At 36.8% G+C, this 15,884-nt stretch overlaps 2 protein-coding genes across 5 annotated transcripts in view; both read left to right on the forward strand.

Moving 5' to 3' along the window:
* The first annotated feature begins 6 nt into the window (after positions 1–6).
* Positions 7–11,097, forward strand: CUNH3orf33 (chromosome unknown C3orf33 homolog). Of its 2 annotated transcripts, none has more exons than XM_010636900.2 (5): positions 7–91; positions 1,543–1,602; positions 4,103–4,250; positions 6,667–6,827; positions 10,225–11,097. In XM_010636900.2, exons 2-5 carry the CDS (start codon positions 1,558–1,560, stop codon positions 10,621–10,623), a joined length of 753 nt encoding a protein of 250 aa, XP_010635202.1. In that variant the 5' UTR covers positions 7–91; positions 1,543–1,557; the 3' UTR covers positions 10,624–11,097. The 2 variants fall into 2 exon arrangements, with proteins under 2 accessions (XP_010635202.1, XP_033615186.1); XM_033759295.1 differs by lacking the exon at positions 7–91 and adding an exon at positions 156–647.
* Plch1 (phospholipase C eta 1) overlaps positions 7,169–15,884 on the forward strand; it is a 257,791-nt gene continuing 249,075 nt past the window's right edge. For all 3 annotated transcript variants that reach the window (XM_010636902.3, XM_033759293.1, XM_033759292.1), the window contains exon 1: positions 7,169–7,306. The gene's annotated coding sequence lies outside the window, so the exon portion shown is untranslated. The remainder of the gene's footprint in view (positions 7,307–15,884) is intronic.

A 15,884-nucleotide genomic window follows, 5' to 3' on the forward strand; every position in this document is an offset into this window, starting at 1 on the left:
CCTCCCTGAGCGACGCCTCGCCTCGAGTCTCAGCCGTCCCTCGGGGCGGTCGGGACGCCCGCTTAAGGGCGGAGGAGCCCCGGGCCTTGGTGTGAGTGAAGTGAGGGGAGAGGCAAGGGCGGGACTCTAGGGCCACCAAGGTGGTGGTGGGGGGCGGACCCGTTGCCTGGTTGGCGATGGCGACGGTGGGTGATAGGAGTTGGAGGCTATGATTGGTTGGAAAAATCTTGAGTTTTTGAGCTGGATGTGAGAGCTTGAAGAAGACCATTAGTTAGACTTCTAAGCAGAATTACAAAAGGCTGTTCGAGGCTAGTCTGGTGTGCAAGTGAAGTCAGAGCTGGACACGTAATTTTGAGAATGAGTGGCACAAGCCATAAGTAGTGTTTCAAGCCCCGGACTTGAGCGGCTCTCGGAGCAGATGAAAAAAGCCAGGGAAGAAGCCCTACAACTGTGACCTATGGGCATCCAACATTTGGGGCGTGAAAAGGAGGAGACCAGCAAAGACTATAAGGAGCTGCGAGAGGGGAGGAAAAGCCAGTTCTCCCAGAAGCCAAGTGAAAAGAATATGGCTTTGGGAAAAAATGATTGATTAACTTTTAAAATCCCGCTGAGAAGTTGAATAAATTGCGCTGCAGAGAAGCAACACGGTACAAACAAGGCCATGTGTATTTACTCTCAGCTCTACTCCTTGAAGTAGTACCTGACACTTAGAAAGTGCTAGATAAATATATGTAGCACTAATGAATGATAAACCTAAAGACATATATATGTTAATTGATCAGGCCTTATTTCTTCCAATTCAGAAGTGGATATGTGGCTTATTTGAAGTTAAAAATTGGCCTGAAGGCTGAGGTGTAGCTCAGTGGTAGTGTGCTTAGCATGTATGCGGGCCTGAGTTCAGATCCCTGCACCGTGTCCCCCAAAACACCTTAGGAGGATTGTGGGAATAAACTGTCTATTTAGTACATGAATGTATTATTTGAAATAACCTGATCACGGAAACCAAAGAATGTACCCTGTTATTACATACCTAGTGTTTATTGAAGGGGAAAGTATGTTAGATTATCACTGTTTTTGAGGGAGTGGTAATATTCTTAATTTTTTCATTTAGGTCCTTAGTTTAAAGAAAGCACTTTAAAAATATCACTGTTTTCCCTCTACATTCACCCACATATATTTGTCAAGGTGGTATATTTTAGCATTGTAACATTAAGGTTTTCTGCCAAGCATGTAAATTCTCACCATGAATGCAAAGTTATGCTCATTTTTGTGGGCACTGTGCAAGGAGTATTGGACCAGTCGTGCATTCAAGGAACTAATAGATAAAGTACAATAATAAAAGTACTGTGTATGCCGGACTGGAAAAGACTGGGAGAAGATTAATGGGTGGGTAGACGAAGTTTTGGGGAAAAGTGAGTCATTTGAATGATATCTGTTATACTGTTAGAAATAGGGAAGAAAGAGACTTTTTGCTCCCTTCTAATTAATAGTTCACATCATGAATAATTAAGTGATAATTAATCATTAAATTTCTTTCTGTAGAACATCAGCACTGGGATGGCCATAGCTGGAATAATGTTATTTCTAAGAAGTGTTCGACTGGTGAGTTAAAAAATGAAAAAGGCAATAGACAGTTCATTTATTCTTCAGACAGTTTTCATCTCAAGCAGTGCATCATTTTGTTACTCAAATGTGAAGCTTTTAGATAGTATTTTAGAATAATGTTATATTTTAAAATATTGACTTTAATGTAGCATCCACAGGCTTTTACAGAAAGTGATTGTACAGGATGTATTTCCATAATCTTTTTTTATATTTAAAATTAATCTGAAAAGGATTTACCTTGTTAGAATGTTGTAATCACTAAATTTGTATTTCAGATATTGTGGATACCTCAAAAGTACTTTTTAAGGGTTCTTTTAGATTTGGATTACAGTTTAATTATGTCCCTTAGCACTGAATAATTTATGCTTTGATTAGTGGGGGTTTTTTTGGTCCTTTCAAATATGGGTTTTTGTTTGTTTGTTTTTGTTGTTGTTTTTTTGTTTTTTTGAGACAGGGTCTCACTATGTAGTTGAGACTGACCTGGAACTCACTGTGTAGCCCAGGCTGGTCTCGAACTCACAGTGATTCTCCTGCCTCAGCCTCCCGAGTGCTGGGATTATAGGCTTGCACCACCATGCCCAGCACAATTATGTTTTAATAATAGATGTAGATTTCCACCTGTAAGATTTCTTGTAAATCAAGAATTACAAGTGTATTTTGTTTTTCATTTTTATTGTAAAATACACATAAAGTCTATCATTTTAATCACTTCAGTGTACATAAAGTTCAGTGGTATTAGATTTATTCATACTGTTATGTCACTATTAACCACAATCCATCTCCAGAGCTCTATTCATCTTGCAAAACTGAAACTCTGTACCTATTAAACAATAACTCCTGTTTTCCTTCCTCACGGCTCCTGGCAACCATTATTCCTTTTGATTTCTCTACAATTTTGATTACTCTAGGTACTATCTCTTATAATTACAATCATATTTGTAAGTAATACCATTATTTAAAATACAGTTCATGTTTCTTTTTTTTTTTCTCAAAACTGTCCTTTATTTTTTCTTGTGCAATCTGTGGCATTGAACTCAGGACTTTTGCAGTGTTGGATTCTTAGCTGTGTAGAAGGCTGGAACAGGAGGATTAAAAATTTGAACCCAGCCTGGATAATTAGTGACTATCTCAAAATTAAAAAAAAAAAAAAAAGAAAAGAGCCAGGGATGGAGCTTAGTGTGAAGGCAAAAATCATGCATTATAATTAATTGCATGTATTATTAGTCTGTTTTAATCTAGAATATTATTTCCACTTTTTTCTTTCAAATTTTTGAAAGTTATCGTGTAGAATATCTCATAATCCAGCATGGTGCTTCTTCATTAAATTCATATAAACATTTTTGCAAGGTGATGTTATATGCTTCCCATTTAATGGCATCAAGATTCATAATGTCAGTATGTCTTATTATCACACCTAAGAAAATTACAGTTATCTTTTAGTATTATCCAAGACCAATTCCACATCCAGATTTTCATAATTGTCACAGTAGCATCTTTAAATAGGTGATCTGTACAAGTCAGAATTCTAATGGTATGTATATTTGTTTTATTGTTTACATCTCATTTTTATTCATTTATAGCACACAACCCCCTTTCTTTCTCAAGCTATTAATTTTCTAGAGAAACTAAGTCATTTACCCACAATATATTTTCATATTATGGTTGTCTACATTATTGTTGTTTTTTAAAAAGTTCATTTGAAAAAAAGTGAAGAGTGAGGGAGAAACTGGCTCTGCAGAGTGAGCTGGGACTGAGTAAAAGAGGAAAAAGCAAAGTAAAAGTGCACCCTGGAGGATGCAGAGTGGGCTATTGTGAGAAAAGCCCTGATGGTCTACATTATTCTTATTTTTTTAAAAAAATGTTCAGTTAAATTTTATGCCCTAGAAGTCAGATACTAATTTATCCTTCCATTATGTGAAGTTTTAGCCGTGATTATGAACGAAGCTTGTTGCATTGTTAATAGGGAGGAAGCACACAAAGCGTTGACTAACCCTAGACCATCACCTAAGTGTGGGATTGAAATAAATTCCTAATATTGGCCCTCTTTCTTTCTAAAAATTTTGTCTTTTTCCCCTAAAAGAGTAAAAGGAAAGTGAAAAAAATATCTTGTTGGTTAAGGATCTAGTTTAATTTGTCTCAGCTTTGTTTAGGTTTTAGGTTTAATATATCACAGAGTAGCTTGAAATAGCAAAATAGTGAATAATGACTTCTAACTATTCCTAAAAGCACTTTAGATTAAACCATATAAAAGTACTACTATAAAATAAGCAAATTAAAAATTTTCAGTGTTTTTTTTTCTTATTTTGATTTTTGTTTTTATATTTTGCAATACTAAGAATAGAACCCAGGGCCTCATGCGTGTTAGGCAAGTGCTCTACCACTGAGCTACTTCCCCAGCCCAAGTACGTCTTGTGATGTTTAGATAACAATGTCACATTTTAAATTCCAAATGAAAATAATAACCCAGGTTTATATTTTTCTCCTTATAAATCTATAGACATCAAAATTTACAAGATCTTCAGATATTCCAGCAGAATTTATAAGAAAGAATGTTAAATTACAAGGACGATTACACCGGATAACTGAGAATGGTTTAGAAATCGAACATATTCCCATTACTTTACCTATTATATCTTCTTGGAGAAGTAAGTAAGATGCAAAAAAATTAAGACTAGCTGTTATTGTTATTACTATTAAATAACTAGATGTTATTTCTAAAATTGAAAAAATGGCATTTGAAATCCTGATTACCCTCCTTTGTCTATGAGAGAAATTCTGAGCCCTTATATACAAGGAACTATTTAGTTTGTCTCCAGGGTTTCTTTCTTTCTTTCTCTTTCTTTTTAAATTCAACTCCTCAGTCTTCCTCAGTCTTTCAACTTTCTTAGAACTAAACTAATCTATAATGCTGAGTAAACAGATAAGGGCCCTCTAAGCCTTGGGAGTTTATGATCTCTGTGGAAGATAGTAAACAAGTGAAAATTTTTCTAAAAGCTTTACAGAAAAGGAACAGAGTCTTAGAGTAGAGCATTATTGGGGAATTTGGTCAGCAGTAGGCAAATATACATGAAGTATGATCAAAATATATAGTACATGTTTAGATTTTTTTTAAGTTTGTTACAGTAAAAGCCAAATTGTTATTGGTTCCCCTCAGAATTCTCCCTCTCACTACAAACATGTACATCCCATTGTTCTTGCTACTTTCTGCAGCAGTTCTAGAAATCCTCTTTCATTCAAGTCTATGAAGTGTGATGAAAAATACAGTGAATGCTGCTGCTGAGTGCCATCTGTTAGGAAGGCAGGCGCATAAAAATATTATGATGTATCCTCATGCACTTTATCACTGGATCTGACACTATATGACTTACGGCTTTTCCACAATGTCAAAATGACCATGAAAGGTAAATATTTTGAATCAATTCAGGACATTGAGGCAGGAATAGCACCACAGCTGAAAAGACACTCATGAAAGAGGACTCCCAGAACTGCTTCAGAAAGTGGCAAGAAGAATTTCATGTGTGTTTGAAGCAAGGAGGAGCATTCTCAGGGAGATTTAACTTGTCTTTTACCATAATAAAATTTTTAAAAATATTCAATAGCTATTATGTTTCTTCATGGTAGTCTACCTTAAGCCATCAAGTGTATTTTTTTTCTCCCTTTTCCCTTTTTACTCAGGTCAAACTCACTCTACAGAGCCTGTTTTTGTCCTACTTTTAATAAATGAGGAAACTTTGCTACCATTTAAAAAAATACATCAATATTCACCATATTTTATTATCACATCTACAGAGTAGTCAGAGAAGGCCACAGTAAGGAGTTTGTGCTTAATGGTAGACCCAAAGAATGAGAAGGATTAGCTTTTAGTAAGAGCAGGGGTGGAACATGCTTGTGGGACTGAACTCTGCAGGCTGAGACGGGGATCTTTTGAGCCATGGGTTTCAAGGCCAGCCTGGGCAGTATAGCAAGACTATCTCCTAAAAACAAATGAATAAATAAAATGAAACACTGTCATTAAAGTTAACTTGGTTAAAATTTTATCAAAGTTTTGGGGAAATAGACCTTCCAAGTATAGTACCTTGAATATAAATTGATAAAATTCTTGTCTGGAAGGCATTTCACAATACGTTTAAAAAAAGTAGTAATGATGTTTTTGTGCATAAGAAAATATTGTTATTTTATATAAGAAGCAATACTTACAATAACGTTGATCGATATTTTTTGACATGGGAGGATATCCTCAATAGTTGACAACTTCATTTAGATGAAAAAACAATTTCGTGGGTTTTTTGTTTTTTTTTGGTACCGGGGATTGAACTAGGGTCCTTGTGCTTGCGAGGCAGGCCACCAAACCGCTGAGCTAAATCCCCGGCCCTGAAAAACAATTTCTGTAGTTCTAGTAGTAACAGTCCCCATTACTAAACTATGTATATAGCTTTACCTATATATGTGTAGGAAAAAGTCTAGAAGGTTAAAAAAAGGTTAAGTTGGTTAAGTCTCTTTTCCTGTTCCTGAGCTTGAAGAAATGGGCTTTTGAAATTATTCCATCTGTTATATGTTTGTATTGTTTTATTTATTTATTTTGCTTGTATTATTTTAAAAGAAATCTTGAATATAGAAATAAATAAGGCAAGGCATGGTGGTGCATGCCTGTATCCCAGTACTCTGGGAGGCTGAGGCAGGAGGATCACAGGTTTAAGACCAACCTGGATAACCTAGTGACTGAGACCTGGATCACAATATAAAAAAGAGGGCCACGGATTCAGCTTAGTGGCAGCACCCCTAACTTCAAAGCACAAAGTCCTGAGTTTGATCTCTGGTACCTGGGGTGAGGGGAAGGATGTAGTAGCTCACTCAGTACAAAGGCCCTGGGTTCACCTCCAATACTGCCAAAAAAAAAGAAAAAGAAAAAAGAAACAGACCTATATTTAGAGAGACTGAGTACTTATAAATAAGCACACTATGTTGGAGTTTTCTGAGGTGTTGTGGGGGAGGTGAGTGGCTTTAGAATTTGCTTTTGCAACAAGCTCTTAAACTTGAACTCTTTCTGCCTGACCTCTTTAGAAGAGCCATGTGGTGTTTTGCTGGTTAAGCTGGCTGGAGTAGAACTCACTGAAGCTGGGAAGGTATGGTTACAAAAAGAGCTCAAAGCTTCCCAACTACTGTGGTTCCAACTTCTTGGAAAGGAGAATTCAATGCTGTTTTGCTACATTTTAGTGAATAAGGTAAGTAGTATGAAGAAATAACAGAGTCTTTTATTTTTACATTTAAATACAGTGTTTAATTAAACTTTAAATATAGGATGCTGAAATTTTTGTCTTCTTAAACTATACCTCTCTTTAGAAGAGCCATGTGGTGTTTTGCTGGTTAAGCTGGCTGGAGTAGAACTCACTGAAGCTGGGAAGGTATGGTTACAAAAAGAGCTCAAAGCTTCCCAACTACTGTGGTTCCAACTTCTTGGAAAGGAGAATTCAATGCTGTTTTGCTACATTTTAGTGAATAAGGTAAGTAGTATGAAGAAATAACAGAGTCTTTTATTTTTACATTTAAATACAGTGTTTTGCTGGTTAAGCTGGCTGGAGTAGAACTCACTGAAGCTGGGAAGGTATGGTTACAAAAAGAGCTCAAAGCTTCCCAACTACTGTGGTTCCAACTTCTTGGAAAGGAGAATTCAATGCTGTTTTGCTACATTTTAGTGAATAAGGTAAGTAGTATGAAGAAATAACAGAGTCTTTTATTTTTACATTTAAATACAGTGTTTAATTAAACTTTAAATATAGGATGCTGAAATTTTTGTCTTCTTCTTAACACCAACAAAAGTTTCCCCACAATAGAATACTTACTGCCTTGTAATAAATCAACAGTTTACTCAATACAAGCTCCCACCTCCCTGCCATCTTTGGATTTAGAGCTATCTGAATCCGTCAGTCTTAAATCACAATTCCCAAGAGCCCATATAAAGTTCTTTGTAATTTTCCTGAATTTGAACTGTTTCACAGAACTGGGTATTAGACTAGGCTGAGCAATATGTTTACCTATAGAAAACACCATTGCTCTTCATAATTTTTGGGTGATAAGACTCACTCAACAAGTGGTTTCTACCAACAAGTGTGATGGACCAAACCCACGCAAATATAAATATACAAAGAGACTCTTCAATTTATCAATGCCTGGTCATTGGTAGTTAGAAGATTTTTCTTTTTTCACAAACTTCTATAATAAGCATGTATTAGATATGTAACTAAAGTTTAATAACTACATATATGTGTGTGTATATATATATATACACACACATATATGTAGTTATTAAACTTTAGTTACATATCTAATACATGCTTATTATAGAAGTTTGTGAAAAAAGAAAAATCTTCTAACTACCAATGACCAGGCATTGATAAATTGAAGAGTCTCTTTGTATATTTATATTTGCGTGGGTTTGGTCCATCACACTTGTTGGTAGAAACCACTTGTTGAGTGAGTCTTATCACCCAAAAATTATGAAGAGCAATGGTGTTTTCTATAGGTAAACATATTGCTCAGCCTAGTCTAATACCCAGTTCTGTGAAACAGTTCAAATTCAGGAAAATTACAAAGAACTTTATATGGGCTCTTGGGAATTGTGATTTAAGACTGACGGATTCAGATAGCTCTAAATCCAAAGATGGCAGGGAGGTGGGAGCTTGTATTGAGTAAACTGTTGATTTATTACAAGGCAGTAAGTATTCTATTGTGGGGAAACTTTTGTTGGTGTTAAGAATGGGTGCTGTGTACAGGGGTTATGTAACCGATAAAAGAGTACAAAAAAATGTAAAGCTGGGCGTGATATAACCCTAGCACTCAGGAGGCTGAGGTAGGAGGATCACTGGGTTGCCTAGTGGTTCAAGGCCAAACTGAACTACATAGACCCTGTTTCAAAAAACAAAAACAAAAGAAAAGCAGAATACAGATTGTATCTGGACTGATTACTAACTATATTAAAATCTGTGTATTTGGGTGATTACTGAAATGGGAATATAGAAAAATGAAATGGCTAAAATACTACGACAAGATTGAGACCAGACTTTCTAGTTTTTCTTATTTTTAAAGCCCTTATATAATAAACAAGAATAACCTGAAAAAAACCTCATTAAAATGATTAGAATTTAAATTGTTTAAACTTTGAATTATTAACAGGAAGTTTAATGAAATCTATTAATTTTTGTATATCCAGATCATATCGAATTCTTTCAAAATAAGAATTATCCTAAACTAATTAGCTGAAGCATCTTAAAGTAATTTTATCATACCAAGTTGTATCAAACATCACCAAAACCTTATAGAAATATTAGGTTCTCTTTTCAATTGAAGAGTAACCATTATCAAAAAAGATGATTATCGTAATGAAGATAACATAATATTTTGAATGTCTGCTATGTGCCAGACACTGAGTCAAATGCTATGCTATATTACTTCATTTATCCTCATGACTACCCCATGGAGTTTTACCTGTTCACAGGTGGAATTGGTAGGAAAGGTAATTGCTTTGACCAGAGGAACCAAATGGGAAAGCCTGTATTCAAGCCCAGCTCTTCTTATCTTAGATACCTTTACCTTACATTGCTTCCTAGGTTAACAAACCATGCTGTATGCTTATTTATGAATGTTTACTTCTCTTGTTTGTATTTTATTATATGTGCTACAGAAACAAGCACTCTTGTTTGAATTTAATGAATTGTGGTATTAAAATTTTCATTCTGATTTTTGGTTCAATGGAAAGAGCTCATAAAATTTTAAAAACTGAGACAAATATGATAAAGCCTTCCTAGCTGTTATTAACCATTTGTAACTTTGTCATGTATCAGAAATTACTGTATTTAGAAACAAAATTTATTTAATTTTATTTTCAAATATTTTTAAAAGGTTATCTGTGCATTTACGTGGTCTTAGAAAATGTTTTCTAATTTAAACTTGGAATTTTATTTTTTTTGAACTTAGCTATGACTTATTTGTCTATACTATGAATTAGTGGGAGAAAAGTTCCATGTATCCATTTTCATTAGGAAGTGAATTGTTCCTGGGATGAAATTTCTAGAAGGATGAAGGTTCAAGAGCCAAGACTGTTTTTATGTTATTTTGAAGGAGGTCTTTAAAAAAAATGTACATGCTAGAAAAAAAACATACATGGTAGTTTCCTACTAGACACTAGAATTCTGACCTTAATTTTAACAGGTCCTTTTGGGTTTGTCTATTTTTCGCTTTTTTACTTTCCTTTGCTATGCTAGAATTATGTGCCTGTTGTCTCTGCAAACAATCACCAACAAACCAAAAAAGTTCTTTCTATGCTTTGTTGCTTCTATGCTTCTTTGAGGGTAGAAACCAAAAGAATCTGTAGAGAATTCTGTGTCATAAAATGATTGACTTTGAGAAGAATCTCTTGCAGTAATAACATTCTTGGACTTAGCAGTAGTTGTTTTTAGCTCCTGAAAACGCTTTTGTTCATATTTTTGTTTTTTTTATGAGGGGCTGAAATTCCTAAGTGATTGATTTTAAGATAAATAAGATGTTACAATATAATAACAATTTTCTTAAATAGTTTCTATGTGTGTGGTTTTTTGTTTTGTTTTGTTTTGTTTTAAATTCAAGGGTAGATATTTTAGCGTGAATCTGAATGAAGAAATTTTGCGAAGAGGCCTGGGCAAAACTGTTCTTGTTAAAGGGCTGAATTATAATTCTAAAACTTACTGGACAGTTCATAGAAAATTACTTAGAGCTGAATTAATGGCTATAAAAAAAGGAGAAGGAATATGGAAGGAAGAATCTGAAAAAGAAAGTTATTTGGAAAAATTCAAAGGCTCCTGGAAAGAAATATGGAAAAAAGAAAGTTATTTAAAAGCAACTGGATCAGATTTCTACTTGAAAAAAGGAAGTTGTTACAACAAATTGAGAACTTATGAAACATGGAAAGAGAACATGAGTAACTACTCCTTGATACTGAAATTCAGAGAACTTATGAGTTGCTTACGTTTTCGAAGGAAAGGGTGAAACATCTAGAGGTGACTCCTCTGAAGTGTAAAATACGAAAATATGTGGACATTTTTCACTGAGCCCACATGGAAATTTCCGCAAATGATGAAAGTTGAATTCTAATGGTATTTAAACATTAAAAATATTATGATTAGTGTAATATCAGAATTAATTTAAATAAAGGTTAATGTAGTATACTTTTAGGAAAATGAAGTACAATAAAAAGTTACAAGAACTTGGTGGCATATGCCTATAATCTGAGCACTCTGGGAGGCTGAGGCAGGAGGATCAAAGTAAAAATCCCAGCCTGGGAAATTTAGAGATTTAATAAGACTCTCAGCATTTTAAAAAGGACTCCCGTTATCAGGCTGTGTATATGTAGTACCATTATTTGAAGAGAAAATCCAAGTATTGGCCATTGTGTTTTGTTATGTTGAGCAGCTGTATTTAATTTTTGTTCAAAGTGAACTTTTCCAACTTTATCTACTTTCATTGTTTATATAATAAAGGAATTATTTATACTTTATGTCTGCGGTCATACTTCTCTCCCAGCTGATTTCTAACTGCTTGTGGATTTGAGGCAGTGCTACAGGAGGGTAATGAAGGCTAATTTCACCCTGTTGTAGATGAGGTCATCATCCTGAGGATGAGAAACTGCTAAGGAGGTACCTCCAGAAGGAAAGAACTGACACGATAGTGCTCCTGGAGTTTGGGGGCAGAAGGTCCCACTCAGGGATCCCAATAGACCAGGCTCTGCCATGTCTCAGAATTCCAGTCAAGGAGAGGAGCAGTGATGTTGTGGGCAGGAAGGGATCAGCACAGCTACTCTGAGAAGCAGAGAAAGAGGGTCAAAATCTGTCTTTGAGGGTATGATAGAAGCTTTTTTTTTTTTGAAGAGCTAAGGCCAGGGCTGGGATTTGCATAGCTGACAGTACCATGAGGTCTGGCTGATCTGGTTGATTGGAATCTCAAGACTGGTTCTGAGGAGTTCTGGCAGAATTCTTATTACTTGAGGGGAAAAACTCAGTTCCTGCTGTGAGATGAGTGCTTTGGGAGGCATCCTTGGTTCCCATCTTGGGGTAGCAGGTCTGTTTTTCTGTGAGCAGATGTAACTGTGGATGTAGAACAATGACTCCAGACTTTTAGGTGCCACTCCAGAGGTCTGGAACTGGATGTTGTAAAAGCTGGAAATTGGGTGTTTCTGCATATCCTGAAAGTTACTTGTGAAGCTTATCTCAATGCCCTAGGTCTTGAAGGGGGATGAGATAGGGCAGATAAATTAGGTCTAATAAATCTTATATTACAGCACTCTAAGTGATGAGTATGGCTGTGTGTGGGGCTGAGCAGGGATTTGACCCAGAGTTTAAGGTGATAAAGGAGAATGCAGATAAGGCAGAGAGGCCTTACTTCATCCTGCTTACTTACCCACTGGGTACCTGTAGGCACAGCCTCTAGGTCCCTGCTACTTTAGGATATCTCTGAGCCCCTGAAGCAGCCAGTACTTGAACTTCCTGCTTCCTTTTTTTTCTTTTCTTTTATGTTTTTGGTAGTGCTAGGGATCAAAATCAGGGCCTTGCTCATATACGGCAAGGGCTCTGCCACTGAGTGCCAGTCCTCTCAGTTTCTTTATCTATGTTCATTTATTTGTGGCTTTTTGAGACGAGGTTTTTCTAATTATTCCAGGCTGCCCACGAATTCATAGCAATCCTTCTGTTTCAGCCTCTTGAGTGGTGCGAATACAGGTATGTGACACCATACCTGGCTTGAGTTTTTTTTTTTTTATGTGTGATTACAATTAATTAATTAATTAACTTATTTTTTGGTATGGGGATCAAACTTTGTGCTTATGAGACAGTTGGCAGCACCACTGAGCTAAATCCCTGGCCCTATAATTTATTTTTAAAGCCAGTTTGAGTTGGTTCAAGAATTTGATACGGACACAATACTTGATATTGAAATTATTGTTAACATTAAACTTTTTTTGCAGCACCGCTAAAAATTTACTAGCAATCACAAAATCTATAGAAGGTGTTTTTCAAAAAATGATTTGTTTAGTAGGTGTGGTCACATATGTCTGTAATCTCAGCATTTGGGAGGCTGAGGCAGAAGAGTCACAATTTTGAGCCTGGTCTAGATAGAGAGTTTAAGAAAAGCTTGGATTATAAAGTAAGACTCTGTCTTAAACAACCAAACGTGAGGATTCTTTAATCTTCAGAAATTAAACAATGCTAATTTTCAATGAGCTTCGAAATATTCCAAAGGTTTTGTATGTGAATGTGGTTTTGTATTTTCACCTTTTTGGTAGGAAAGGAAGTTATATCTTGGTTTTAGTTTACTAGTTCTAATGCTACAATGAATTCCTCTGTGTTAAGGGGATGTTTTACTGGTATTACAGAGAAGTGAACAGCATACATTTAACTAGTTTTTTCATAAGCTCTGAGCCTTTTTCTGTTCCAGTACAGCATTGTGAATAACAAAACTCAGACTGGGTCCCTGTTTCCCACGATGTCAGATCTCATCACTAAGTAGTTGATGGCCTCTGCCAACTGGGCTCTACTATTGTCTTTGCATTTAAGTCAGGTGAAGATGAGGCTGATGCAGGTGGATCTTCCTGGGACCTAGTTTTTCCCTTGATGTAGTAGGGAATCTGTGTGTGTGTGTGTGTGTTATGTGTGATGGGAGATTGAACCCAGGGCCTTCATACAGCTACATCCCCAGTCTTTTTGTTTTTATTTTTTATTTTGAGACAAGATCTCGTTAAATTGCCCAGTCTCTGCTTGAACTTTGCATCCTCCAGTCTCAGCCTCCCAGAGTGCTGGGATTGCAAGCATTTGCTACTATGCCCAGCTGAGAATCTATTTTATGAACAAGAAGAAATATAGATGAAGGGGATTCAGGTCTGTGCAGAGACTATTTGTTGCCTTCTTATTCACTATCTTTGGTGGTGGCAGTATTAACACCTTTTTTTTTTCTAAATTGGCACTGAGGATTGAATACAGTGCCTTTGCACTAAGCTACATCCCCAGCCCTTTTAAAATTTTTTTATTTTGATACCTGAGTCTCACTAAGTTGCTAGTTTGCAATCTGCCTGCCTCAGCCTTCCAGAGTGCTGGAATTACAGATTTGTGCCACCATCACTGGCTTTTAACGCCTTGTAGAAGGTCAAGTGGTCTCTGGGTAGAGAAATTCCATTGACTAGCAGCTGTATCGTCTGGGTTTAAAATACCTGCTTTTTGTCAGGTCTGGTGGTACACGTCTGTAATCCCAGTACTAGGGAGGCTGAGGCAGGAGGATCACTGCAAGTTCGAGTCCAGCCTGGGCTACATAGTTAGTTCAAGGTCAACCTGAACTACAAAGGGAGACCCTATCTCAAAAAATCAAAACAAAAAACCACCTGCTTTTTGGCTTTATCACGGGTCTGTTGTAGGGTGCATCTTCTCTGATGGCCCAGGGTAAGATGAACTGGATAGGCTGGCTGTGATGGTGTACTGCCTATCATCCCAGCAGTTGGGAGGCTGAGGCAAGAGGATTACAGTTTGTTTGAGGCCAGCCTGGGCTACATAGTGAGTTCAAGGCCAGACTGAACTGCATAGCGAGTCTCTGTCTCAAAAAAAACCAAAAAAGAGATGACTGGATAATTGCATAGTCATTGGATAAATGTTATTGGAGATGATAACAGGCCATTTGAGAAAGTCCCTTTTGGGGCTAGATTTCTGACCAATGTTCATGTCTGTTGCCTTTTTCAAGTAGAGGATTCACTGCTCCTTGGTCCTATTAGAACTCAATACATGAAACCCTAAAATGTGGCAGCTTGGCATTCTGAGTGTCTTAAGCTGAATGAAATTGAGAAAACCACCGAAGCAAGGAGGTTACCGCTGACCTTCTACTTTTCTCCTTTGAAACAGGCCATAAAAGATTTCTCTGACTGACCCTCCCTGTAAGTAGATCAGAAGACCCTCATTGCAGAGGGATTCTGCCCTATACCCAGAGTTCAAGAAGAATCTGGAAAAACAGGCCTTGCTCAATTCCCCCGAGTTTATCACTATCGGATCACATCGTTTCCCTCCATAAAAGTACATAATTTTCCTGGACTCTTTGGACTCCCATTTCTAAAGACGCTTGTGTTGTGTAAAACACTAAATTTGCCATGCCTTTCTCCTGTTAATCTGTCTTGCTACAGTAGGGGTGGAAGAAGTCAGCCCCAAACTTGAGTGAGGAAGAGATACCACTTGTTCTCTCCTATGATTTCTTGTCTTTGCAACAAAGTCTGCAGCCGCCTTTTCTCCCCCTTGACCTTCTTGTATCTAAGTTACCTAGACTCCCTTCGTTGCTTGCTTCCCCACCCCCTCCAAGATGGCATCTTGCTATATTGCCCAAGCTGGCCTTAGACTCTAAGGTTCAATTGATCCTCCTGCCTCAGCCCCTTGTGTAATCAGGACTGCAGGTGTGTGCCAACAAACCCAGCTGACTTCTTTTAAAATATATTTTTATCGGGCCGGGGGTTTAGCTCAGTGATTCCACCACCTGCCTCTCAAGTGCAGGGACCCAAATTCGATCCCTGGTACTAAAATATATATACATATATACATATATATATATATATTTTTTTTTTTAAATCAAATGAATTTACTGTTCTCTTTATTTCTAAAGAATTGGATTTTTTGCCTTTTATAATTTTTTTGCTTAACATTTCCTTTTGGGGTTTATTTTTCATTTTTCAATCATACATATGAAATCAACAGCAACACCAGCTTTACCAAAATTAATGGTGAACAACACTTAGAAGAAGAAAGCAAACTATGCCATACATGTGATCCAATACTGTTTGGCTGCTGAAAGCATATTCCAGCGACACCCAGAGAGGAAAACAACCAGTTTCCTTACAGTCTGCTGTCTGTTGTCTGGATGCTTCTGTGGGTCCATCCTGAGGCAAATATCCATGGGTTGGTGTTGGCTTTTCTTGGGCACACTTGGTGCAGTTCCCTGAGGGCTGCACTGGGGCTTCCTATCATCGTTCCCTAGTTTAGGGAGCCTTACTTAACTGCTCTACTACCAAGGTGGTCTGGCCCACAACCTCTAAAGGCGTGGCCCTACAAAGATGTTTAGATCTAATAATTCCTTCCTTAGTAGGGAAGTTGGGGGTCATAGCAATTCTGCTTAAGTTTTTCCCATGGTGTTAGTTTGACTCAGCAGAAGCTCATATATGATTAAACAAAGTGATGGATGTCAGCTACTCTCTTGCTTCACTGTTTATCATTCTTTTTTTTTTTTTTTTTCTT

Source organism: Fukomys damarensis, unplaced genomic scaffold (genome assembly GCF_012274545.1).
Source record: "Fukomys damarensis isolate Sample0158 unplaced genomic scaffold, DMR_v1.0_HiC HiC_scaffold_37, whole genome shotgun sequence".
Lineage (NCBI taxonomy): Eukaryota > Metazoa > Chordata > Mammalia > Rodentia > Bathyergidae > Fukomys > Fukomys damarensis.